At 44.1% G+C, this 27,586-nt stretch overlaps 1 protein-coding gene and 3 long non-coding RNA genes across 4 annotated transcripts in view; all 4 read right to left on the bottom strand.

The window, feature by feature from the left end:
* LOC117513411 (E3 ubiquitin-protein ligase RBBP6-like) overlaps positions 1 to 17,943 on the bottom strand; it is a 31,199-nt gene extending 13,256 nt beyond the window's left edge. The window contains exon 1 of the mRNA XM_034173596.1: positions 17,931 to 17,943. Within this exon, the coding sequence (XP_034029487.1) occupies positions 17,931 to 17,943 (13 nt within the window). The remainder of the gene's footprint in view (positions 1 to 17,930) is intronic.
* A 2,045-nt stretch (positions 17,944 to 19,988) lies between these two features.
* On the bottom strand, positions 19,989 to 22,199 carry LOC117513247. The gene is made up of 3 exons (XR_004561511.1): positions 22,018 to 22,199; positions 20,583 to 20,655; positions 19,989 to 20,479 (listed from the first exon to the last, which is right to left on the bottom strand). It is a non-coding gene; the product is annotated as an uncharacterized LOC117513247 (long non-coding RNA).
* Positions 22,200 to 22,326: 127 nt separating this feature from the next.
* Positions 22,327 to 25,914, bottom strand: LOC117513248. Its single transcript, XR_004561512.1, has 3 exons — positions 25,778 to 25,914; positions 24,225 to 24,267; positions 22,327 to 23,401 (listed from the first exon to the last, which is right to left on the bottom strand). It is a non-coding gene; the product is annotated as an uncharacterized LOC117513248 (long non-coding RNA).
* A 587-nt stretch (positions 25,915 to 26,501) lies between these two features.
* LOC117513250 lies at positions 26,502 to 27,320 on the bottom strand. The gene is made up of 4 exons (XR_004561513.1): positions 27,265 to 27,320; positions 27,074 to 27,147; positions 26,814 to 26,907; positions 26,502 to 26,561 (listed from the first exon to the last, which is right to left on the bottom strand). It is a non-coding gene; the product is annotated as an uncharacterized LOC117513250 (long non-coding RNA).
* Between the last annotated feature and the right edge of the window lie 266 nt (positions 27,321 to 27,586).

The following is a 27,586-nucleotide window of genomic DNA, read 5'->3' on the forward strand; positions in this document are numbered from 1 at the left end:
GGAAGTGTTAGGGTTGTAAGAGGATTAAAGAAATAAAGTTGGTTATAAATCAAAAGAGTTAAAGCTTAGATTATAGTGCAAAAGCTGACAGACTGATCAATGCTTGGGACAGTCATTGATGGGAGACTTAAGTGATGATGAAATAATACTCCCAGAACATTACTTGACTGACGGAGACATCGAAACCCAGGGAATCAGGACACATTTTTGGCTGGAAAGGACCTATTTTGACAGTGTAGGAGCAGAACATTGGCAGGACGAACAAGAGATCAATCAGAAATTATGGCAGATTACTAAGGTAATCAATCTGAAGCAAAAGAAAGAACAATTCCCTCTAATTAATTGGGAGCTGCTGATAAGACGTCTGTGGCATCAGGGTTTAACCCCGTGGCTGGAGCTGCTTTGTGCTGATCCTAATAAAGAAATTAGCATACCATTAAATCATTTAATAACACTGCCAACCGATCCAGGTGAAGAACTGTTTCCTAGGTTGACTCTGACTGTGGTCCCAAGGAAGGTTCGGTGGGAAACAGGTAAATTTTCATATTTAGTTAAAGAAAAAGAAGACGGGCAAAACAATTGGAAATTTAATCCTTTTAAGGGTTTAAAATACAAAACAGGTGTTACAGCCAGCAAGTTATTGGTCTGGATCAGGACAGCCCCTGAGGGACTACCAGAACACCATAGAAACACCTCACATAGCGTTTGTCAGGGTTACATGGGTAACTCTCAAGGTCAAGGTCGGGAAAGTACCCCGCTAGACTTAGTACTAAGAAAGTATCCAGGAAAACGCGTTAAGGCCAACCAATGTATGAGAAAGTGGCACAAAAGGTCACATGGGGGCAGGCAATGGCCTTTGGAGGGATCATTTGATCCGGTGATGTGTGAAGCAGTTGCGGTAGAAATACAGAAAAAAGAAATTAAAGATCAGCAGAAGAACGTGAATAACAACAAAAAACGCACTGAAGAAAAAGAAGTTTTGGCCTTGTTCAAGCAGGAAGCACAGAGGCTACAGCAGAAAAGAGAAAAATGGCAGAGGAAAGATCCAAAGAAACTAAAGCCAGTGCACCGAGCTGGGAAGCAGAGCCACCCCCATATAAACGTCATTATATTGACCGTTGGGGTATTACATAATTATTGTATGGCCTTGCCTTACAATATAAAGCACCTTGGGACAACTGTTTGTTGTGATTTGGCGCTATATAAAAAAATTGATTGATTGATTGATTGATATGGGAAGGACAGCTGGACAATTTGTATTAGGCACTCATGAAGAGGACCAAGGCATGGATGTGGAGGGCAAATTCACACTGACACTAAAAGCTCGGGAGCCACAAGGAGACAGGTCCTCGATCTGTCAAATGGATCATACAAGGTCTCCAAGTCCAGAAGTAAGTGATTTCCCATCACGACCAGTAGGGGGAGCCACATATAACAGTAACACTGAGGTAGACGAAGATAGAGAGAAAGACCTGAAGTCTCCACCTGCGCCCCGAGGTCCACTGAAAACCGTCCCCTCCCACCATAAGTCAGCCGACTGGACCTTCTCAGGCTATAGAGGCTCCAAAGAGTGGCACAAGAGCTTCCGTGACACACTGGATCTAGCCAGAAAAGGTAATGAAGAACTAGCTGAGCAACTTCGGCTAGCAGAGGAAAGAATACAAAGACATAGGGACGCCGAGGAAAGAAGAACATTACAACAATCAACGCCCAATCGAGGGAATCACATTATAGAGCCACCCACCCGGAAGATTTCTGGTGAGGTCGTCATTGAGAGTGCAAAAGAAGCCCGACTCAGGCAAAGACAACAATGTGTAGCAAAAAACATAACAGCTTTAGAACAGGATATAACCAACTGATGGACCGCCTGGAACCAGTCAGTCGCACTCGATCTGGAAGACAGTATGGAGCCCCCACAGAAGAAGAGGAGGACGAAGACCTCATATGCCCACTGATGGTCAGGAATGGTCATCATGTGTATACCCCATGGAGCTGGACGGACATGGTGGGGCTGGCCAACAGGCTGCCAGACATCACCCAAGGAGCTGGGCGATGGATAACTGCCTTAGAAGAAGGCACTGCAGGGGTAACCTTGTCTTTAGGTGACATAAAAGCCTTGCTAATGCATGTAATGGGAAACATGACACTGAAGAATTAGCAGGAAAGGTTGGACTAACGCAGATGATGGGCACTAATCAACATGATGAAGTCCCCTTTAATCGCTATAGAAACTCCATGTGGGAAGGACTGAGAAGAAAGTACCCTGAGGTCTTGGATCCCTCTAAATTGGATGATGAGGAGTGGACACCTGAAGAGTGCCCAAAGAAGTTCCTGCACCGATTCCAAGAAGAGATGGGCGGAGGAAACAGGAAATGCATGGAACCATTCTCCAGCAACTGAAATCCTGTTTAAAATAACTGTAAAAAAGGCTCTACCAGATGAGGTTCAGAAAGCCCTAGATGGAGTCGTGGGACTATCGAAAATGAATTGGGCTTTATACTCTGAGCATATTTGTCACCATCTTGAAATCTACAAGAAAGAAAAACAAAAAGAAGAAGATGCAGCAAAATCCCTGACGAAAAAATTGGTGCAGATGCAGTTGGGAGAGCTAACCAAAGTCAAGAAAGAAAAAAACAAAGACCCAGGCACCAATGATGACCCTGTTCTTCTGAGCCGGCAAGCACGGTCCCTACAGCAAACACTGCTGCCACCATACAGGCACCTGTGGTAACAGCCACACAGAGCCCCCAAGGAGCAGCAGGGAGCACTCCTGCAGGAGAAGTCTTAGCACCAGTGGAGCATCACTATCACTACCATAGCACTGGCACACCCGGAAATGGACCCACCTACAGTCATGGGTGGAGAGGAGAGTCACGGAACTTTCAAGGTCAAAGAGGAGGGTGGCGAAGAGGATCTCGCCAACCTTCATTTGGAAGCAGATTCCAAAACTCAGCTCCCAGGAACAGTCAAGCGGGACCGCCTATGGGACCAACACCCCCAATAGGGGATCAACCCTCTAATGAGTGTTGGAGCTGTGGACAACCTGGACATCGAATGAGAAATTGTCCAGCCCGACCTTGGGTGGACCCCTCTACCTATTGGCAATAGGGGGCCTAGAGAAGACAGAGGGGGAAACGGTGGCATTGGCTATTTCGATGATACCTAAGGAAGAGCCAACCGTCACCGTTAATATACAAAACAGAGATTTCCTTTCATGGTGGATACAGGGGCAACATACTCTTGCATAGGGAAAATGGGCGCTCATCTCCCCCTCTCTGGGTCTGTAATTAAGACCATCGGCTTCATCTGGGAAAACTCAAATAATACCTTTTACACGCCCACTTCCTGTAACGACTGCAGGAAAAACAATTGAAGCACCCGTGTTATACTCACAAAATACACCTGTGAATTTGCTGGGAAGAGACATTTTATGTAAGCTACAAACCCAGATAGTGTGTACCATCAAGGACTGCAAATACACTTCCTGACGAAGCATCCACCAACATTATGGTGCTTATGGATATGGGAAAACAAGGTCCGAACTGTGCAACCCATGGTATACTGGCTGAAGTTACAACCAGAAAATTCAAATCTTCAACTGGAATGGGAAAAATGGAGCCCTGGGCAGAACAACACTATGCAGCAGTATATACACCTAGTTTACCTTTACATGTCACCCTGATGTTCGATGCCAAACAAGAACAGACTGACTATGCATGCTGCTGGGATGCATTGATGAATCAACGGCTGTTTCACATAACCACCACAGAAATTTATTTAGGCCCCCAAGGGGCCGCAGCTTCTGTCAAGCTAACTTCAGCTGAACAACAATGGTATCAAGTGCCGAATGCCACGCCTCATGTGACCCTTTTAGTCTCAGAAAAGTACGAATCCCATGACCTAGGTCAAATGGTAAAGACAGCCCTCAGAAGTTTGAAGAATGGCAAAACAGGGAAAGTCCACAAGTACATCTGTCAAAAGACCAGCAGTTTATACCGAATTAACTTAAAAGTAAATGATGAGGCTATAGCTCAAAAAGTGGAGCTCAATTCCTAGACCAGAGGGACAGATGGTGTTATCGGCCCAACAAGAGAAATTGTTTAGAGCAAATACCACCAGTGGTGTGGTCGAAAAGCAAAACACATGTAGGACTAGTAAAAACAGCCTTACCAGTAAAAATAAAAGTAAAACCGGGAGCAAAACTGCCTCACCAAAGGCAGTATCCATTAAAACCTCAGGCTATTGAAGGCATAAAACCAGTAAGTAATTAGGGACTAATGGCAGCTTGGAGTTTTAATAAAAACTGCAAGCCCATGCAATACTCCTATCTATCCTATCCCTAAAAACAATACCAAAGAGTAACGGCTGGTACATGATCTGCGTCCTATCAATGCAATAATAGAAATGGATGCACCTATAGTACCTGATTCCGCATACTATACTATCAAGCATCCCGCTGGAGCAAAATGGTACACAGTAATCGATCTGTGTTCAGCCTATTTCAGTGTGCCTGTGCACCCAGATTCACAACATTTGTTTGCATTCACATTTCTGGGACAACAGCTACGTATACACGACTACCTCCGGGACTGAACCTGTCCCCCGCCAACAAAGTCCTGGCTGAAGATTTACAACACCTTGACATACCCAGTACATTGGTGCAATATATGGATGATCTCCTTATTGCATCAGAGACTCAAGAACAGTGTGAAAAAGATTCATTAATTGTATTGCATGCATTGGCAGATGGAGGTCATAAAGTAAGTAGGACAAATTGCAGTTCTGCAAACAACAAGTAGAATACTTGGGAAGACAGTTGTGTGGGACCGCGCGATGTATAGCCCCAGCCAAGTGGAGGCTATAATCAAGGCTCCCAAACCCCCAAACAGTGGGACAGATGCTTTCATTCCTTGGGATGGCAGGGTACAGTCGGCCGTGGATTGTGTGATTATGCTATAAAAACTGCAACCTTTGTGTGCCATGATTAGAGCAGTGGGGGCAAACAAGCAATGCAGCGCTCCTCGTCTGGACAGATGAGGCAACGGGAGCTTTTGAGGCCCTAAACACAGACATGCAATCTGCTCCCGCATTAGGTAACCCAGATTATGGGGAAACCTTTCATTTGTATGTTACTGAAAAAGCTGGTTATGCTTGTGCTGTACTAATGCAGGAAACAAATGAAGGAAAACAACCATTGGCCATTATAGTACAAAGCTTGACAACATTGAAACAGGATTGCCACCATGCTATCAGGGTCTAGCCAGCAGCTGCCTTTGCATTTCAAAAGCATCATCCATAATCATGGGACATACAGTACGTTGTACACGTCGCATCAGTTACATGCCCTGCTAACCGTCAACGTTTTGTCTTAACACAAGCTAGACGCACTGGATATGAAGTTGTGTTGTCCGCTCCAGAAATAACAATACAACGTTGTCACACGGTGAATCCCGCCACCAAAATTGACCACACCGTTAGATGGTACTCTACATAACTGTGTGGCAGAGACAGTGAAATTTTTGAGAGCCAGAGAACATTTGTATAATCACGCCATAGATGCAGATCTAACCCTGTTCGTGGACTGGCCTCATGCTTTCGGGATGCCGCGGGATTGCATGCGGGTATGGGGATTGTTAAACTAAACACGGATGGCGAGACCTTTGAATTACTGGAGTCCCAAGGAACCTGATCAGCCTTGTTCCGCCCAACTGGCAGAAATCAAAGCCTTAACTATGGCTTGCCAGATAGCTAAAGATCAACGTGTTAATATCTACACAGACTCAGCCTACGCTTATGGTGTATGTCATGTACATGCAAACATTTGGAAACAAAGGGGATTCCTGAGAGCAGATGGCACCCCTGTCCTCATGAGAAGTGTTTCCCAACTGTTACAAGCTCTCCAATTACCGTCTGAGGTAGCCATCATTAATGTGCAGGTCATCAAAAGAATAATAACCATCATAGCTCAAGGTAACAACCTAGCAGATGACGCAGCTCGCAAAGGAGCACAAGGGGAAAATAGTTTCCCCTGTTAACCATCCAAGATTGTGCCCCACTGGTTTCACTTGACGCACTGATAGTGGCTCAAAGTAGGGCCAGTGGAGAAGAAAACGAATGTGGGTTAAACGAGGCGCTATTGAGACACGCAGTCAGGGGCCAGCGGACAAGCTGTGGCACAGTAGTCATGGACATTTGTGTTACCCACCAATTTATTACGACATGCAATCATTTGGGCCCACGGACCCGATCATTGTTCGCTAGTCCAAATATGAACAAACTAAAAGCTGTCTGGTGGTCACCATATATGGCAGCTACAGTGGACCGTTTGTTGAATGAGTGTGAGGTATGTGCACAGTACAATGTCCGGAAATCATTCACAGCCCCTTTAGCCCACATTCCGGTCCCTGATGGGCAATTCAGACATCTTATGATGGATTTCATAGACATGGGAGCTGAAAATCGAGTTAAACGAATGAGATATGTTTTGGTAGTGATATGCAGATTCAGCCGATGGATTGAGGCAGTAGCCTCTGCAAATCAAGACCATAAAACAGTAGCCAAATTCTTGTGCCGAGACGTCTTTCCAAGATTTGGCATTCCAGATACTATCTCATCTGACAACGGTAGGGCTTTTGTAGCCAAGGTTACACAAGAAAATTCAAACAATTGGGTATCAAACAGAAATTTGGGTGTGTTTATCACCCCCAATCAAATGGGGCGGTGGAACGGGCTAATGGCATTTTAAAGAACAAACTAGCAAAAATCATAGCAGACAGCAATGGCAAACTAACCTGGCTGGATGCGTTGCCGCTTGCTTTATTGTCAATGCACTCACAAACTAACCGACTAACCTATTTGACACCATTTGAAGCTCTTACAGGTCGGCCGATGCCTATTCCATACCTGAGAGGACCCTACGAAGGACCATCGCTGGAGCAGCTACAAGACGAATGGCATAATTATCTGAGACAGTTAACCCAAATACACAAAACTATCTTTTTGCAGGTCAAAGGTGCTACAGAAGACAGAGAAGCAGAGATTCCACTTGAAAATCAGAGCATCCAGCCTGGTGATCTGGTTTACGTCAAAGTGTTCAAAAAGAAGTGGGACAGGCCCCGCCGAGAAGGTCCTTTTAAAGTTATTCTTGCCTCACGTACAGCAGTCAAAGTAGACGGTAAGCACACTTGGTTTCATTTAAACCACTGCTGTAGGGTTGGTGGCCCAGCGCCCCTGCGGCCTCGGCAAGCTCGTCTTGGCAGAGCCGCCGGGCCAAGGGGGGAAGCAAGAGAAGCCAGAGACCCTACAGCAGCACAGAGGGACGGCCACGCCTCCCTGCAGCCAGAAGCAGCACCGAGGGAAGACCACGCCTCCCTGCAGCCAGGCGAACACCGGCCAAGACGCTCACAGAGACTGATTGAACAAAGACGACGCACAGCTTCAGAGAGTAGTGGATCCCTGCCAGATAGAGCAGCGACAGACTCAGATGCAGACTCAGAAACACTGGAGACGCAGGCCAACAGACAGACAGAGATACAGACCGACAGATAGACAGGCCACAGGAGACATCAGACTCGGACTGCAACTCAGTAGATTTACCAACAGAAGAACCACAGGAAGTACAACCCAGACAAAGCACACATACACCACACATCCCTAGTGACAGCTCATCTAGCGACGGCTCACTCAGTAGCACATCTAGTAGCACATCTCAACAGTCACCAGAACAATGATTAAGGAATTATTCAAGGGATTGACAATACTACTGGTGGTTAGTATGGGAGAAATAGATGTCCAAAACATACAACGGACTGTGCCGTGGCCATGGCCGCAATAGCAACTAAACAAGGCATTCTAAATACAGGAAAAACATATAATTGGTATACATTAAATCAAAAGCCTACAAGAACATAGGAATACAGGGAAAGTTGGGGGATTACATATTAGGCGAAGCCATTAGCATCAAATGTGAAGAGGAGGGAACACTCAACATAGAGGTAATTTATGATAAAAGAGGATGCAGGGAAACCAAGCAAGACATAACTGTTACAGTACATGAAGCCACAAAATGGGTAAAAATCAAACCAAGGAAAGAGAGGACAATTAGAAGCCTAGAAACCCAGTACAGACCTAGCCCGCACACAAGGGTTGAAGACCAATTTATTTTACCAATGGTTGAAATTTTCAGCTAGGCAGATCAGTGAAAAGCCTTGCATAGCCTGTCACCGGAAGGGTGTGATACCTCAGGCTAAACACCTACCTGATATCAACAACTGTTATAGGAGTCCCCAACATAACTCAGACCAAGCAGAGTGCTATACACAATGTGTTATGAAAATGGCAGTAGGTGATGAAAAATGCTGCCGACAGTAAACTTTGTCCAGTGCCTTTAAGTACAGAAGGAACCGTTCCACCTATGATTAAAATAGAGAAAGGGATGATACACCCATTTTGTATAGCTAAAGGATTAGTAGCTTCACAGAATCTGCCTGCAGCAAGAGTCGGCCCGAGGACTCCACCATCATCTGAAGGACCCTTTGGACTCAGGAACACACCCCTTCCGCAGATGCCATGGAGACAGTCACATGTGCCAGTGGCAACGATACCCTCCAGGGGAGGCAGCCAAGGTCGGCCATATGCAGCAACCGCCCGAGTGCATCCTAGACCCAATTCACTGCTAGGACATGTCCCCAACTTTTCAACCCCCAAGGCAGGAGAGATATTCAGATCAGCCCAGTGCCTCTGGAGGAGGATCAGCAGGGGTGGACCTTAGCCGAACTCACCCACCAGGACAGAGGGGAGCTTTGTACAGGCTGCTAAATGCCCAGAGTGTCCCAACCACTTGCCCGTGCGACATCAACAATACTCCCCCCACACGAGATGCCTTCCCCCTTGTACGTCCTGTCCCCTGGACTGCACAACCTTAATCTGGTCATGGTCACCCCACTGGACATGGCAATCTTAGCTCGAGAGCTTTGTCTTCCACAAGAGTCTGCTCCAAAAACCTTGGAGCAGCTCCTGCCCCTCACAAATCACATTCCCCATGGGCTATTTGAGGAAATCATGCCACAACTGAGTCAGACAGCTGCATACCTGTTAAGGATACACCGTGACAATGCCAACATCTCTTGTGCTCAGGAGGGCCTCCATACTCAACTGTGTGGTCTTCAGTCTAGTATGGACATGCTAGCCAGCATGATGGAGCATATGGAGAGGGAACACCTAGGGCTGGCCACCACCACCCTGAATGTGGGCAAGAATTCTCTGGGGGCCCTGTACAACCTGGCCAAGCAGCACAAGGAGCTGGAAAGATCCATCAGAGAACTGCGCGACTGTCTGAAAGCCAGAATTCCTGATCCTTCCCCCACTACCCCTGAAAGGCCAACCTCCCCATATTCCCCAACTTCTCCCAAAACTTCAGACGCTGAGTAAATGCTGAGAGCGCGGACTGACATAATGGCACTGAAAACGGACGATGACCTTGGTTCTTGAGTTTGAATTGCGGACTGGTTTCAGAAATCTGAGTGTAAATAAAAACAAAGAAGGATATATGTAGTAACGAAGGTCGGGTAAATGTCTGTCCTTACCATCATCTGCGTAACACAGATAAAGCTAAATGCATACACATAGATATCACATTGCAAAGTTATAAAAAGGGGACCCTTACACGGTGTGTTTGGAGATTTAGTAGTAAAGATGCACCATAGGGACCCCTTTTTCTTAAATTATAGCATCCCTCAAGAGACATGCATCGCCTAAATTTGGCGTCTGGCCAAAAAGGGCATTAGAAAACAAGCTGAAAAAGAAAAAAACAAAGTGGAAAATGTTGAGAAATGGCCTATAATGAAAACCATTATATGATTGATTAAGGCAAATGACTTAAGGACGGACATGAAGGGAAACCATTTATTGTGTTTATCATTTAACTAGATATAGCTGCGCTAACCTTAGAATAGTTTCTTGATTGCTTGACTAAATAGTGGTAACGTAGGGGTTGTTTGATGCATTTAAGTAATAAATGTGTGACGCTTTAACAAAATAATATGTAGAACCAAGTATAATGGGTTGGAGCCTCTGGTTGAGTGAGACAATAGATGCCAGAAGATGATTGGTTGCACTGATGTCAATGTAATGCCTTTACTTTGCCATGATTAAGAGGTTGCAGTAACTTGTTTTATGTGGCCATTTTAAGTGCCTTGAATTACACCAGAACTCAATGTTTGAATGTCACCTTGCGTTGATATAATCCAGCTAATTGATCACCTTGTGCCCTAGTATGTAGATTCACCTGCACTTAAATATATTTACCGTGTGAAGTATCACTTATATTCATATCCGCACCAGAGTTATCAGTAATTCGAGTGATGTGTTTTTCTTTTTTATTGCAATACACAAATGAGGACGTCTTGTCAGTAAACAGCCCAAGAGTAGTTGATGTAATGGGACTCTTTCGAGTCCCAGAGGAGGGCCTGTAGAAGAATTTGTAGGTCCTTATTTGAACTATGATGAACTATCAAGTGTCCTGATCTGAACTATATGTCCTCTGGCTGAACTAGCAGGTGTTCAACCCAAAAAGGGCTCTATTAGTCATTCGGTCTGTCAGGGGCTTTCCAAGGCCTTTTAGGTACTTTCCCGCAGGCCAGGTGCAGTGGGCCTCAGGCCAGCTGCACCTGTGGCAGAAGGGTTTTTTTTTTTAAAAATCAGTTGTAAATCCTTCAAGTTTTAATGGGAGCGTTTGTCACATTGAAATAATGGCCTAACACCTGCTTAGGGTTCACTAGAGGACGCTTCCAATAGAAAACCATGTCTTGGGAATAAAATAAATAAAAAGTCGAAGGAGGCGATGCCCGCGGGTCTCCAATAAATAGATGAGCGCGGTCGTCACATATTCAGTCTCTCTAGAGGACTCAGTTTGTATAAGCTCTGTGTCAAAGGCTTAAATAAACTTAAAAACTCTGTGCATTTTATCTTGCTTAAGGCTGAATTATTCCAAAGTGTTGTGTCCTTTTCTAGCTAATCACTTGCAATTAGTTTGTGTTATCTAACGAAGACATCCTGAGACGACCAAAAAGAGGACCACGACAAGCCCAAATAATAATTTTTTTTTTTTTTTTGTGTGTGTATTATTTTTCTTGACGCTTATATGACGGGGCAATATAGTGACTTCAGCTCGTCCGAGCTGCATGGACTCATCCGCAAGAGGAGCCAGAGGTCCCGTCGGAGGAGTCTCAGTGGGGCGAAGAAGAGGCAGCCCAGACCTGTGTCGGGGAAAGCCCCGAGACGAAAAAACCCGTTCTGATGGCCGCCCTCTCTCACGTCCACGCTCCTTTATCCGATCATCTAGACGAATCACCAAAGATATTAGCTCATCTAAATCGTTTGGTTCATCACGGACTACTAGCTCGTCTTTAATGGATCATTTAAACCATCCACAAACACGCCGCTTAATGCTGCGGCATTCCAACCGGACTGAGCAGAAAACATTCGGAAATCCACAGAATAATCCGCCTCACTCCGCCTCCCCTGCCTGAGATTCAGCAACCGTTGGGCAACGGTATAAGCAAAAACCAGAAAACATTGCATCAAAAACGGAGCACAGGCTTCAACGTTTCCCGCATAAGGCTCCGGACGACAAATAATCAGTTCGGAAGCCGAATCTCTGGGTGACGGAATTATCTGCACCGGTATCGATGGTGCCGCAGCTGGAGCAGCAGGACGCGGAACGGCTTGCGCTGCAAGCTCTATAACGTGGGCATCTGTTTGTTTAATTTGGTTTGCGAGATGCTGTAATTGCTCCCATATTTTCTCCAAGTGTTCTTGAACTCTTTCGGCAAATGGAACCGCTTCTGCCGCTGGGTCCATTTTAGAATGGCCGGGAACTACTGTTATGTGTTGACGCGGGTGAGGAGCGTACCTGCGTCCGACTGAACCCAGCGCTAAATAACCAGAAGCGGTTCCAAAAACAAAACATTTATTCCCCTTTCGTGCAATAATTGTGTACAACATAAAAGTGCGTTTATCTGGCGGAGTGAAGGATGGCGCGCTCTTCAGCGCCAAGGGATCGAAGCCCGGCGCTTCTGGACTCACGTTCACTGCCAAACACCCCCCAGGTGGACATGACAAACCGACTCTGTGAAGGATAGAAAAGGTGAGGTAAGTCAGCAGCTACAACCAATATCCTTCAAAGGCACACACTATCAGCAACACATTCAGGTCTGAATTCAAGCTTTATGTAAATGAGCAGCTTCTCACAACAGGTGGAGGATCATCAGTCCGCACACCACGGCAGTGAGAAGCAAACTGCACAACTCTTATCAATATTCACATATACTGCATAACAAAATACCAAATTACTGTTAACACATATTCAGGCAATTAATCACCTCTGATGTGTGCTGACAGCATGTGTCCCTCACCCGTCCTCCTTCACAGGCACGATGTGTCAAACCCAGGCGCGGTCCTCAGCGTCTCACAAACGAACATCACAAGGTCGAGTTCCCGGCAATTCTGCTTGAACACACATGGCTTAAATGCAGAACGCCATCTCATTATCTGCTTCAGCTGAAAGTCTTTAAGGTTGCACGTGAGCACCATCCACAGGTGCTGCACATTACGTTGATGAGGGTGAAGGACTCTTCTGCCAGCACCTTCTCCACAGACAATAAATCAGTTTGCATACCACCTGGAGAGCAAAGAAAAGAAAAGAACACCCAAATGTCCAGCCAAACCCCCCAACATCCAACATGTACTTAGTAATAATGTAATGACAAAATCTATGAAAACAATTCCATATGCCTTCCTATAGGATTCCAAAGAGACCCGGGAAATCCTATAGGCTATCCTATAGGATAGGATTCTATAGAAAGACATGGCAAACTGTATGGGTTGTCCTACAGGATTCTATAGACAGACCTGGAGAATAATATGGTCTGTCCTATAGTATTCTATAGAGGGCCAAATTCTGCTAACATGTAAAACATTCATGTGCAACCATCAATTCACAACTTAATCCCAGTAGAAATGAGAAGGCAGTGGGCACAGGTAAAATGAAACATCAGATTTCATATAAATACATTTTTGCAGGATGTCTCCTGGATATATACAAATATTTGGGTTATGTGCATGTTGGTCAATATTTTCAAGACAGTCAGATGAACAGCCTAGCCTTGCATCAACAAATGATGGTCTTTGTGTAATGCTGAATGGCTTTACTAGTATGATATTTTCTTTATCACACAAACAAAAACCATCATCACTCATGCAGTCTGGTCCCAACAGACTGCATATTTATACACACCATGAGTAATTGCAACATAGCAGTTGCAATGCCGAGCAGATCGAAAATAGTCACTGCTGGCTGGTGGTGAAAAATAAATCTCTTATATACAATGGCGGAAGTTTGCACTTGGTTCCCTGTCAGTCTGCTTGCAGCCAGTAACATTGATGGAGGCAGGATAACTTGCTCTCCTTTGCCAAGAGCATGCAAATTATTTGAAAGCACATTTGTGCATTTTGATTTAGTGTGTCTGCTGGCCAATAAGGTGTACAGGACAGACACATCAGTGTTCTCCTCCATGCAACTAACTGCTAACATTGTCATGTTCAACCAGTCAAAACGGCCATCACTCACCTCTTGAACACCGAAGGTAAACGCCTACTGAAGAAGAAGTGTGATACCACTGATTAAAGCCTTGCCCTAAAGTTAATGTTCAATATTTCATCCAATAAAAAGTTGAATTTTGTCACTTTTTGTGTATTGTTTATCGTGTATTTGTGAAATCAATTTTATACGAGGTCTGTCAATAAAGTAATGGTTTTTTATTTTTTCAAAAACTATATGGATTTCATTCATATGTTTTTACGTCAGACATGCTTGAACCCTCATGCGCATGCGTGAGTTTTTCTACGCCTGTCGGTGACGTCATTCGCCTGTGAGCACGCCTTAGGAAGGAGTGATCCCGCCCCCTCGTCGGATTTTCATTGTCTGGAAATGGCGGAATGAAAAGGACTTTTTTCCATCAGAATTTTTTCAGAAGCTGTTAGAGACTGGCACCTGGCAACCATTCGAAAAATGTATCTGGCTTTCGGTGAAAATTTTAAAGGCTTCACAGAGAATAAGGTCTGTTACTACAGCTTTAAGGACCCCTTTAAGGACGCTTGGCGCGCCGCGCTCCGAGCTGTGTAGACGCGGCACAAGCCACAGGACCATTTCTAAACGGATGGCTCTGTGGATACGAGACCATCGTGTGCTCTTTCTCTGGTTATCACAAGAGCTGGACATCAGCCATTTTCCGGCAGATTTCACTTTTAACAAGAGATTTTGTCATGGAAAGCCGCGCGGAGGCTTCACGCATAAAGACCGATTCGCTTTGGAAGCGAGACAAAGGAACACCTCCGTTTCGGCTTGTCAGAGGACAAGTTTGGACATGTCAAGCTCTCCAAAATTTCACTGACAATTTCACTGATACTTACTGGACTAAGCATTGAAAGCCGAGATAGACATGTCCAAACTTGTCCTCTGACACGCCGAAACAGAGGTGTTCCTTTGTCTCGCTTCCAAAGCGAATCGGTCATGACGCGCGAAGCCTCCGCGCGGCTTTCCAGGACAAAATCTCTTGTTAAAAGTGAAACGTTGTTCTATAGGTTCTATAGTAAAAATCCAACAGGTTATCGTATAAGTATAGATAACCTATGTACTCAGACCCTATAGATTGGCTTATAGCTCTCTATAGGCTATCCTATAGGTTCTACTAGAAAAGCTTTGTTGTCGCCTGTCAGTCCTTACAAAGACCCTATAGGCGTTGTATGGTTATCCTATAGAATCGCTTATGGAATCCTATAGGTGACACGTCCCAAATGCCTATAGTCGCTTATAGGTTTTGTTATGGGAGCCTATAGGTTGCTCTTCTGGCTTGTCTATGGAATTAGTGCGTTATTTATTTGAAATTCAACTTACTCAGGTCAGTTTACACATAACATCTGTCTGAACAACACATTGGCCCAAATTGAACTTGGTCATTTTCACACTAGACTTCACCACACATGAGGAGCAGAGTTTCACTATGTGTTTATTGCATATGCACTTCTTCCTCTGCATCACCATCAAAACCCTCAGTCTCTTCAAATATCACTGTAAGGAAGTCTGAACAAAGTCAAAGTGTCTTTATTAGTCTCCCCAGGGAGAAATTTATCTTGGGCATGTTACGGTTGGGGGGTGAATCAAGGGAACCCCAATATGCAGGACAACCTTGACACAGATGATGGTGTTAAAGCACAGTTTAATTCAAATAAGTTAGGTCAAGACAGAGTCAGATGTGGCGATGGAAATCCTCTTCCTAAAACCAGGGAATGCAAACCAAGGAGTCCACTTCAAACACGGGTGCTGATAAGCTGAGGAATCATCTTAGTAGCTGTGCCGACAAATGTATGATGTTGGAGGTGCAGGCACACTTGGGAAACTCTTGGGAGTGCTGAAAAACACAGGAGACTTTAAAGGTGCAGATTAACAGAGGGAGCTGCTTCACAGCAGAGTGGAAAACCAGGAATCATGAAGGTAAACAAACTTAAAATTCCCTTCCTCCAAAGGGTGAGTTGCAAACACAGAGGTTAGACTGAGCTAAAGGAATGTCTTTACTTCTTGGAAGTGTACAAAAAGCCAAACCCAGGACTCAACCACAAGTCTTTTCTTCTTCTACAAAAACGGGTCTTCAACAAACGGTACTTTCTTCTTATTCAGAAGAGGGTTTAACCAAGTCTTTTCCTTTAGGGCCCTGTCCCACTGGCATTTAGGAGGATTTGCGGATGGAATGCGCACAAAAGTGGCCCACATCCGCCAAACAACCGCAATAACCATGTAACATTCCTGTATGAGTCGGCCGCCATCCGAACACATCCGTGATCATCCGCAGAGGCACGCATGTCCGCAGCCAGGATTTTTGAGCGGCTCAAAAATCCTGCTGCGGATGAGATCTGCATCACTGCCTGAACACATACTGAAGACATACGCAGGACATACACAACCAACGCGCCGCATATCCCCTGTCATCCGCTGATATCCGCAACCGACGGGTTGGCGCGGCTTGGCGGCGGACCGGGACAGTGGACCGGGACAGCGGACCGGGACAGCGGACCGGGACAGCGTGCAAAACAGATATGACGCGTGCCCAGCACGGCCACATCACGGTCGCAAATGGTATGTCGCGCATGCAGACTAGAGCATGACACGGGAGTGGATTTTCACTCCCATCCCATCCCGCTCCCAGAAAAAAAATCCCATCCTGTCCCAATCCTGGACTGGAGTAAAAAAATCAGTCCCACTCCCATATGTCTCGCGCCGTGATGATCAATCAGGGACTGAATATGTAGTGATGTGGAGATGTCTGGAGTTTGACTGAAGATGTGAACATGTCCTGTCGCTGGTAGCAGCCTGTGAGCAGGACTTATGTCTCTTTTGTCCTTTATTTCACAATTATGACAGAGTTTTTGGAGCGAGCAGCAGCCCCGCAGCAGCAGGAGCGGAGTTTCTTTTTCTTTTTATGTTACATGCGCGCGCAAGCGAATGGAGATTATTTTATTAACTACACAGATGTATAATAGAACAAATGGTGACTGGTTTCTAAACACAATTATGACAGAGTTTTTTGGTGGAAGAGCGAGCTGCAGCAAGCAGTGGAGTTTCTTTTTTTTTTTTTTATTGTTTACATGTGCGCGCGTGAACGGACGGTTGGTCCTCAAACTGGGTCCTGCAGAGGCGGAAGGACCACTGAAAGCAGCCGTCATCCAGACGCAGCTCCTGCAGCAAATAATGATCTCTCTGTATTGGGAGGTTCCACAACAACTCGCTCTGTGTGTGATCAAGGTCCGTCATGTTACTTGACTGACAACTGGAGCCTGCGAGCGGAATTGAAGCTCCTCCTATTTGATGACGCATCAGGGCAATTTTTCGCAGCAAAAAGCAGAGAGACCACCAGGTGAAGGAGGGCGTCCATTGCCACGCGACCCCCGCGAATTTGTTAGCGTCTGATCGCACCCGGTGTGAACGCGGGCATTAAATAGATGAAAATCTGATTTTTCTATTTTGGCATTCCCGCTCCTGCCTGCTCCCGTTCATTTTTATTCCCATCCCATCCCAATCACGGGATTGATAAAATTTTGACTCCCATCCCGCGGGAATCCCGCAGGAATCATGTGACTCACGGAATTCCCGAAAAATGTCATCCTCTAATGCGACAGAGTGGGCACAGATGAAGCGAGTGCATCACGGCCGCTGTGCCCCTCATGGGGGCACCTCCGCGGTCGCCTTCGCTTCTGTTCCTGTTATATCCACTTTTCTTCCTCATGTATTCGCTGATCCACCCCGGGCATTTGTCATTTCCACCCACCTTGTGTTGCGGACACTCAGCTTTTGTCTCCTCATTCCATCCGCAAATCCTCCTAAATGCCAGGGGACAGGGCCCTTAATTCCACAACGGGAATTTAACCCAAAGATCCATCCATCCATCCATTTTCTTCTCTTTATCCGGAGTAGGTCGCGGGGGCAGCAGCTCAAGCAAAGCTGCCCAGACCTCCCGATCCACACACACCTCCCCCAGCTCCCTGGGGGAACCCCAAGGCGTTCCCAATTCCACACAACTGGATTTAACCAAAAATTTCTTATTATCAAAACACGTTTAACCTAAAGTTGTCTTACCAAAAATGATTAACCCAGAAACATGAGTGAACTTAGAAATTCCATCTTTCTCAAAGAGTGAGTTGGGTTTCCTTCCTGTGAACATTTAACTCCATCATGCACTTAAGGTCCACTTATGTAAGATTCACCAGAAAGCCCAGGATGCTCAACTTTGTGAAACTGCCCAAGTAACTTTCACTGTCATTATGTTATTTTTTAGCACCCTGCACTGAAGTGTCCCCCCCCCCCCCCCCCCCACACTCACCTGCGTAGTACATATTTAAAGTTAATCACAAATATGGAGTACACATTAGTGTACTCCACATTTTATGACACCCCTGATTTAGAGGGCAGTGAGGATTCCAGCAATGAAGAGCTTCATGATCTAGGGAAACGGAGCACATCTAGCAGCTTGTTTTTAAAGTGCAAACCATCCTTCTATTCCAGAAACAGCTTTTACAGATATGTGAACAGTCCCAGCCACCGCTGCCCAATTCTGTCAAGGATATTCTGAAACATACAAATGTATGATGATTCGTTTGTGAGACAGTTAGCCAAAGCTGCTTTAGAGAGCAATATCATAAAGGAGATTTGTGCCAGAATGGCTCAACCACTAAAAAAGAGAGCAGCATATGTGAGGAATAACTTCCAGTGGTTATGTCCAGTAGTGGGTACATTATTGATAGAGAAAAAGAAGTGAGTGCTGTATATGGTTCCTCTACATGCAACATGAGACGATGTTGAACAGGGATGACATTTTAGATAAAGTTCTTCCAGTACAAAAGCATGTGCACCATGAGTACAGTACATACAGAGATGGTACATACTGGAAGAGAAGAAAAGAAGAACCTCCTTAAACATGAGAGTTAAAATTGGATTTTACACAAATTATTTTAGTGTTAATCCTTTAAACACAGAAAAAGAAAAAAACAACTGCAGTAGTATATTGGGTGCTAGCTAATGTGCCATCAAAATACAGGTCCACACTCACATAAGTAAAGCAACTGATAAAAAAAATATGGCTCTGCCAAAACTCTCCATCCTCTCATTCAAGATCTGTCTCTTTGGAGCAACATGGTGAATGTTGAGACGTTGTTGGCTGCTGACAACTTGGGCTGCTCATTCACTGGCAGAATTTTTCGAGAGCTTCACAGGGACAGATTCTGCAGGTTCTGCATGGTGACAAGGAGGTACATTCAGAACCCAGAACTACGAAACACACACAACCATGAGGTATGGCAGGATCCCACTGTGGCTAAAGAGTATGGTTTGGTATGGTACGCATTTCAGACCTGATTACTAAGAAGTTTTTTCACTTTAGAAACGCTGAACCACACTAAGTCTTTTGCATATGCCTTTAATGACAAAACTGACCAGCCTCAGCCTATTGCCTGTGGCTTTTCTACCAAAGGAACCATAGGAGGAAATGGCCACGAGAACTGGGCATTACTCAGACTGCTCCCACTTCTCATAGGCCATAAAGTACCTTAACGAGACGAAAGCATGGAACATCTGATGCTCCTTATGCCGCGTTCACACCGGGCGTCGGGTGTGTCGCTCTGCTTTCACTGCGAAAATTCATCCCAGTGCGTCATCAAATGGAGGAGTTTCCATTTCGCTCGCCGGCTCCGGTTGTCAGTCAAGTTAACATGCGGACCTGAGCACGGAGCGGAGTTGCTGTGCTCTTAATTGTTGTGGGAAAGCTGACAAACACCAGCGGTGCCGTCCCTGGGTTCACAACATCCTCAGAGACGTTCCCATTCAGGGAGTTTCATTATTTGCTGCAGGAGCTGCATCTGGATGACGGCCGCTTTCAGCGGTCCTTCCGCTCTGCAGGACCCAGTTTGAGGACCTCCTGTCCTGTTCACGTGCACACATGTAAAGAAAAAAAAAAAACTTTCCGCTGCCCCTGCTGCTGCTCGCTCTCTGTCATAATTGTGTTTATATACCAGTCACCATTGTTTTATTATACATCTGTGTAGTTAATAAATAAAATAATCTTCACGGACGACTCGCTCGTGTGCGCACATGAAAAAGAAAACTGTCCGCTGTTGCAGGGCTGCTGCTCTCTCTTCCCCCAAACTCTGTCATAAATGTTTAAAACCAGTCACCATTCGTTTTATTATACAACTGTGTAGTTAATAAATACAATAATCTTCACGGATGATTCGCTATCGCGCGCATGTGACAAAGGAAAAACTCCGCTGCCGCTGCTGGGCTGCAGCTCGCTCTTCCCCCAAAAACTCTGTCATAATTGTGAAATAAAGGACAAAAGGGACATAAGTCCTGCTCACAGGCTGGCCACCAGAGACAGGACATGTTCACATCCAACTCAGTCAAACTCCAGACATTTCCATGTCACTACATATCCAGTCACTGATTGGTCATCGCGGTACGACAAGACAAAAAAGTTCAGATTTTTCAACTTGGGGAGGAGGGCAATGTGACGCGATATCGCGCCGATCGCTTAAAATCGCTTCACTCGCGTCGTTTCATTCACGTCCATTGCGTCGTGTGGCTTGGCACTACAACGCGTCCTTCCATAGGGATTACATGGAAACCTGTCGCCGCTGTCGCACCCGGTGTAAACACAACATTAAAGACATTGTTGAGTTGGCTGTAACAACAAGGCAAAGTACATTCCCTGATTTCAGCCTACATCCAAAGCACCACTTCATTGAGCATTATCCTCACCTGATTAAGGCATCTGGTCTACTTTCAGACATCTGGACAATGTGCTTTGAGGGAAAGCACAAATTCTTCAAACGGTCATTTGCAGTGCTCACAACTTCAGAAATGTAGCTCTTACACTGGCTGTAAAGCATCAGAAAATGATGGCTCACAAAATGACACAAATTCATTTTTCAAACCCTCAGCTGAAATGGACAAGGTGACTACAGCATCGATCAAATCTTACCCTAAGAATGTCCAACAAGTTTTCTGCCAGAAGGTTCCTCAGCTGGCAACCATTCTTGCTGCATCATCAGTCTCTGCAGATGGAATTAGATATTGCACTAGATGATGCCACACCAGAAGATGACCTTAAGGGTCATTCTCACAGAGGCAGATATAAGAAAGGTCATCCTGAATATGAGGCCTGCTACAGTGGAGGATTTGATAAGCAAACTGAAAGAATCACTGGGACTTGATTACAACTTCAGCACAAAGATCCTGAGTTCAGTGGTTAACTATGCAATCTGACAGATATTGAAGAGCTTCCAGGAAAAACCATCAAAGTCATCCCTGTACTTACACTGGTACTTTTCTTAACATCTGATGAAATCCTGAGTGACACACTCAGTGTAGCAGATATGGAGATCTTCTCACATTCATCTCAGGAGCAACAGACAGTGGCCAGTTCCATTTCATATCCCAACTTTTTCTGTTAATGGGTGATTCTTAGACTACAGGCACTTATTATGTCCTTTTGATCATATTGTATGAAAAACAGAAAAAAGGGGAAATTTCACACTTTTATAGTTATCTTTACAATGAAAGTGTGTTAAGAAATTTGTTCTAGTAGTCTATGATGACTTTTTCACCTTTTTTTTCAGCATCATTATATGCAAATATTGCTGTTTTGTGCTTGTCCCAAACCCAGACTTTTGATCTTCAATGATAAAAATGAATGGTAAAGAAACGTTTTTTCTAATGTTTTAAAATATCTCTGAATAAAATATCAGTAAAATAATCAAACATAATTGGGGTATTCAATGTCATACAACTGTTGTGATTTTTTTAAACAAAATGTAGTTGTCCCACACTATTGCCGTAATTTCCACCACAACACTGTAATGTCCCTTTAAACAGTTTGTATGAAAGATTGTTTGGGTAGTTCCTATGGAGATAAACAGTGACATCAGAGCACATGTATATAGCGCCAAATCACAACAAACAGTTGCCACAAGGCGCTTTATATTGTAAGGCAATGGTTGGTGGAAATTACATTTACAAGGCCAATAGTGCCCGTAGTTAAAGAATCACCCTAATGTAGAATATAGACTTAGGCAAGCAGATCTGCTGTGTTTTAGGGACGGAACACTCCTGAGAGTAACAAAAGAGTTTAAATATGAGATCCTTGAAAGATTGGCAGAGAGCATTTATAGCTACACAACATACCCAAATAATGCTCAATTTGAAAGCGTTGTAGTAGCACTGATAAGCAGGAACAAGGCTCCACCATTCGCTGCAGTGATTGTAAAAATTGTCTAAAATATAAAATGGCTGATTACAGGACATCAGGATGCCTTGATTTTGCCATAAATGCAGATAAACGGGACGGCATTCAGGAGAAGAACAACCAGTTAACAAGAATATCAAGAAGGCAAAGAAAGGTCAACTTGACTACTTACCCAGCTTTCCAGAGGAATTTGATCAGGCAGCCCTTGAGGGTGCTCGTAAGGACCTGGTTAATGAAATGCAGAGGAGAACACCAAATGGACCAGTTGTGAGACAGAAAATGGACCTGACGTTTGCTTTGAGAAGAAAAAAGAGGAGGCGGAGTCTGAAACTGCCATAAGCGAAATGGTGGAATGCTGGCCTGCTCTTTTCACAGAAAATCAGGTATATTCAAGATAGATATAATGCATTCTAGCTTTCTGTTATTTGATGTCTCTGGAAATCCCATTTGTCATCTTTTATTAATTTATTTCATTGCCCATTTCTGTATTTTTCAGGGGTACATGGAGTTCAACAGGATTGTGGGCAAGGACCCCAAGCAAGAATTCTATGAAGGCACTGAATACAGTCAACATCTTGGAGATATTTAGAGCTAATAGAGGGAGCACTGAGCAGCTGTTGACAGCTTTCACAACAGACCAGGGTTGGTCTATACCCATAAGCACTTGCATTGTTTTTCCACAGTTTACGTATGACAACATTATGTCATAAAACTGCTATTGTATTAGTTTTGCAATACAGTCAATATTGGGTTTTGTTGGTTCAGCTTTCTTATAGACCAGTGGTGTCCAAAGTATCCCAGAAAAGGCAGAAAGAGGTATCTGTGCTGGCTGTTTTAAGGTACTTTATAAATAAAGTTGGGATGGTATAGATGCTGAAATTAGGATTCAGCTTTAGATTGTAATGAATTTTCTTTAAAGATCTTTACCCACTTCAGATTAACATTACATACAGTTGTGTTTCTGACCAATTTCTAAGTTTGTCGGAGGGGTTGAAGAAAGGTCAGCAAACACAACACGGTCCTGGACCCACAAGGCACTTTTAATAAACACTGAAAATTTGCAGGAAAAAAAAAATCCTATAAGCCGACTTTCTAGAGCATCTGAAACATTAACTTTTTTTTAAACAGAAGTTTACAGTTCACTCATGTAACATAGATCATGCCTGTTTTTTTCAGCAGCTCACTGAAATATAAAAAGTGTCACTCTGTGTTCTTGGTAAAACCATTTTCATTCTGGGAAATAAGAATTCCTCACTCTTAAGCAGGTTATATGTGAAAACTTTAGAGATTATCTGATTGACTCCTCTTGCACTGTGAACACAGACAATAATCATCTCACTTGTGTGTTGTTAAAAGCAAAATGGCAGATTTTCACATCACTTTAAGGATTGTCCAGGCAGACAGAATGTGGACGCTGGAGGTCTTTACCAAATATCTGCTGAAGCAGTGTAGTGAAGAATTTTAATCTGGATCAGTGCGAGCAACAGGACAGTCTGTTGAGGTGCAGAACTACAGCATCACATGGTCCATGGTTCTGTTGACCCAGTATGCAGTGACTAAATAGCAAAGGACAGGGAGCAAAAGACATGTTCATATCACACGTATTCTTGCATCTTTGCATTGGCTCCCTGTTCATCTCAGAATTGATTTTAAGATTGTATTATTTATTTTTAAAGCCTTAAATGGACTGGCCCCACAGTACATCGTGAACCTCCTCCAAATTTATTCTCCGTCGCGCGCTCTGAGGTCTGAGGGCCAGTTCCAGCTCATTGTGCCAAAGAGCAGGCTTAATACCGGGGGCACAGACCCTTCTCTGTGGCAGGTCCCAGACTTTGGAGCGCTCTGTGATTAAAAGATTAATCCAGGTTTTGAGTATATTTCTTATTGTTACATGGGAAACAAGGTACCAGTAGATTCAGTAGATTCTCACAAATCCAACAAGACCAAGCATTCATGATATGTACACTCTTAAGACTATGAAATTGGGCTATTAGTAAAAAAAAAAAGTAGAAAAGGGGGTGTTCACAATAATAGTAGTGTGGCATTCAGTCAGTGAGTTCATCAATTTTGTGGAACAAACAGGTGTGAATCAGGTGTCCCCTATTTAAGGATGAAGCCAGCACCTGTTGAACATGCTTTTCTCTTTGAAAGCCTGAGGAAAATGTAACATTCAAGACAATGTTCAGAAGAACAGCATAGTTTGATTAAAAAGTTGACTGGAGAGGGGAAAACTTATACGCAGGTGCAAAAAATGATAGGGTGTTCACCTACAGTGATCTCCAATGCTTTAAAATGGACAAAAAACCAGAGATGCGTGGAAGAAAACGGAAAACAACCATCAAAATGGATAAAAGAATAACCAGAATGGCAAAGGCTCACCCATTGATCAGCTCCAGGATGATCAAAGACAGTCTGGAGTTACCTGTAAGTGATGTGACAGTTAGAAGACGCCTGTGTGAAGCTAATTTATTTGCAAGAAATCCCCCACAAAGTCCCTCTGTTAAATAAAAGACATGCAGAAGAGGTTACAATTTGCCAAAGAACACATCAACTGGCCTAAAGAGAAATGGAGAAATATTTTGTGGACTGATGAGAGTAAAATTGTTCTTTTTGCGTCCAAGGGCCGCAGACAGTTTGTGAGACGACCCCCAAACTCTGAATTCAAGCCACAGTTCACAGTGAAGACAGTGAAGCATGGTGGTGCAAGCATCATGATATGGGCATGTTTCCACCCTTTGCATGCACAGTTTACACACAAATCTGTGAATACAAACGGTAGATAATAGCGACTCCTGGTGATTAACTTCTGATAAATATGCTGAATTCAAGTTGTGATCTTGGCAGCTGTGCAGAAATTTACTCATATTCTTAACTTCTATGGTAAAACTAAGTCAAAAATCAAGAATGAATCAAGGTGAAGTCACATATTCTGCAAACTATATGCAGAGCTGGAGGCTGATCCACATAAACTTTATTCCAGCAGGAATCATGTGACCAACATGTGACAGACAGCATGACGTCCACACTAGAATCAAAAGTGAACAAGTGACCATATTTACCAAAACATTACCATCAATATTTTGAATGTGGCCAAGTGGTGGACTGTTTCTTAAAAATGTCATAAATGTAATGCATGTTATTGTTTATGACCAGGGGTGCACATATCATGCTCATGTGTGCTAAAAATCACTGCACAGCTGGCAGCACACAGAGGGAATCACTTTTCCTACAATCCATCAAAGCCTTCCTCCTATGAAGTGCTTCCCTTGTCTTTTCTGCTGCGCATCATTTAGTTTTAGCACGCACAAGCACCATGAGTACCAGTTATGTGCATGCCTGTTTATGACCACAAAATATAAATAACAGAAGCCTTTGATAATAAATAACAAAAATTTCAACATTTTGTTTGAAATGTACCAAATCTACCAAACTGTCGTATCTGTACCTTTTATAGGTCGCACTGTTCAATGATTCATGCTTTTATTGTTAAGGTTTTTCTGTTTACCTCCATTTATATGAACTTCGTAAGGGGACGTGATCACACAAAGCAGCCAAACTGAACATATAACCAACAAAAAAAGAAAATTCCATGTGCCTTGAAAGAGACTTGAATTTTCTTGATTAAAAACAAAGCTGTGAAATGTCAAGGCCAAAGGGCCAAAGCCAAAAGGTCAAGACCCCATGACAAAGAAGGTCAAAAGGTCAAGCATGAGCTTGCCAACACTGAAGAGTGCAGACGAAGTGACATAAAATGTCTTGGAACGCTGAAACAAACTAATGATCTTGTGGATTGTTTAGGTGTTTGGATTGAAGTGTTGTTGGTCCACTGTGAACGTGTTTGTGTGTGTGTGTGTGTGGTGTGTGTGTGTGGTGTGTGTGTGTGTGTGTGTGTGTGTGTGTCAGGGTCAGTGTGTTGTGTTGCACACACTCACACTGGTTACAGAAGGTCCTTCCACAGCACGGCACGATCGTTGCCTCACGCAGCAGCTCACAGCCGAGGAGCTCAGGTATCAGCTCCTCCTTCACTGAGGTGGGCGGGACCTGTGGAAGGAACAGAGGCCCCTCCTCCCATCTGTACGCCTCACTGCAGACACACGCACGTTTTATCATCAGAGCCACTTTCACAGCATCAGATGATGTTTTTACTGAAGGTGACGACTTTGCCGATTTCTTTCTGTGTGTTTGTGCAGAATCAGAGCAGAACTGCTGACTGCTGACAAACATTTGGGCCAAAAATTGTTTCTGGTCTCCAGAAAGCAGATAAAGGAGCAGATTAAAGTGCCTTTAAGACATTCTGCTGCTGGTTTAGAGTTTAAATCTGTCTGTCCTCAGTGTGAATAGATTCAATCTGCTCCAACTAGTTCAAATCAAACAAAAGTGAACAAACGCAAAACATGAAGGAACATTTAAAAGTTTGGCATCGTTTCTGCATAAATAATTAATTAATTAACAAAACAGTCGGCGGATGTTTTTAGGTTGTTTGACAAATTATTTCACCTCCAGGCGGTTTTCCATCAAACAGAAGAAACAGTGATTTGCACACACAAACACACATCCTGACTCTTTTGTTGTCACTCACGCATGGATGGCGGGAATGGTGAATTCCCCTGTGGCGGTCACCATGGCACCATGGGTGGAATCATCCACTTTGACCAAGAAGGATCGAGGGATCCCTGAGCTCCTCTTGATCCTCTTCACAGGCCTGAAACTTTCATCCTGCTCCAAAAGAACACAAAGAGGGCGTGGCTTCAGTGCTCAGCATGAACGTATGAAACATCAATCCATGTGGTGTGTTTATTGGATGAATCACTGCACAGCAGTACTTTGGAGCCACTTATTAGAATGACCACAGGATGAGAATTACTGTGGAATATTGTTGGAACTTTGGGATTTTTCTCTGATAAATAACTTGCACATTTTGTGGAGTTGAGGATGAATTTGTGTGACAGGCACCGACTCTGTTCTTACCTGTTTGGTGGGACAGTCCCTGATGTGGTGACCGCCCTGCCCACAACGATACCAGATGTAAGTGTCTGGCAGAGGACGAGCGACCTGATCATAACTGTGGAGGTGAAGAAGAGAGCAAAGGTCAAAGGTGACAAACGTTAGTCCCCCAGAGTGGTGATGAGATGAAAGAATGAATATTCAGGATGAGTGAAAGTGAAAAAGCAGGGACAGAGTTCTGACACACAGCTGCGGATGAAGGACAAGACGTGAAAGTGACTCACTGTGTGGAACCATAGCAGGAATAAGACACGAGCACTTTAATTTTTTCCTCCTCCGTCATGTCGTCTGTGAATTTCTGAAAGAGAACACATGAATGTTCACTTCAGAACAAATAAATATGCAACCTCTAATTCTAACAAATAAGCAGTGGTACAGGAAAAAAGGTGCAGTGGGACTGGGTTTGGTTCCTTACTGGTTCAAAGGGTGCGAGTTCTTGTTGGATCTTCTCAGTGTGTCTACTCCAACTGAAACACACAAAAAGAACCCGTTTATGACCGAGGTTCTTCATGGTCATTTTACACACTGAAACACACAATTCAGGAAATCTTTCCATGTTTTAAAGAGTCGACCCTGAACATCAAGAAAAGCAACACAATCAAATGCTGAAAATACAAATGTTAATATTTGGCCCCGCCTCTTTTTTTGTGTGGAGACGGTTATCACAGTCTTTGGAGTTTAAGTTTGAAGAAAGAAGACCTGCCAGTGACTGAGGCCATTCTAACAACAAATATGTA

The sequence above is a fragment of the Thalassophryne amazonica genome, chromosome 7, assembly GCF_902500255.1.
Source record: "Thalassophryne amazonica chromosome 7, fThaAma1.1, whole genome shotgun sequence".
NCBI classification, from domain to species: Eukaryota; Metazoa; Chordata; class Actinopteri; order Batrachoidiformes; family Batrachoididae; genus Thalassophryne; species Thalassophryne amazonica.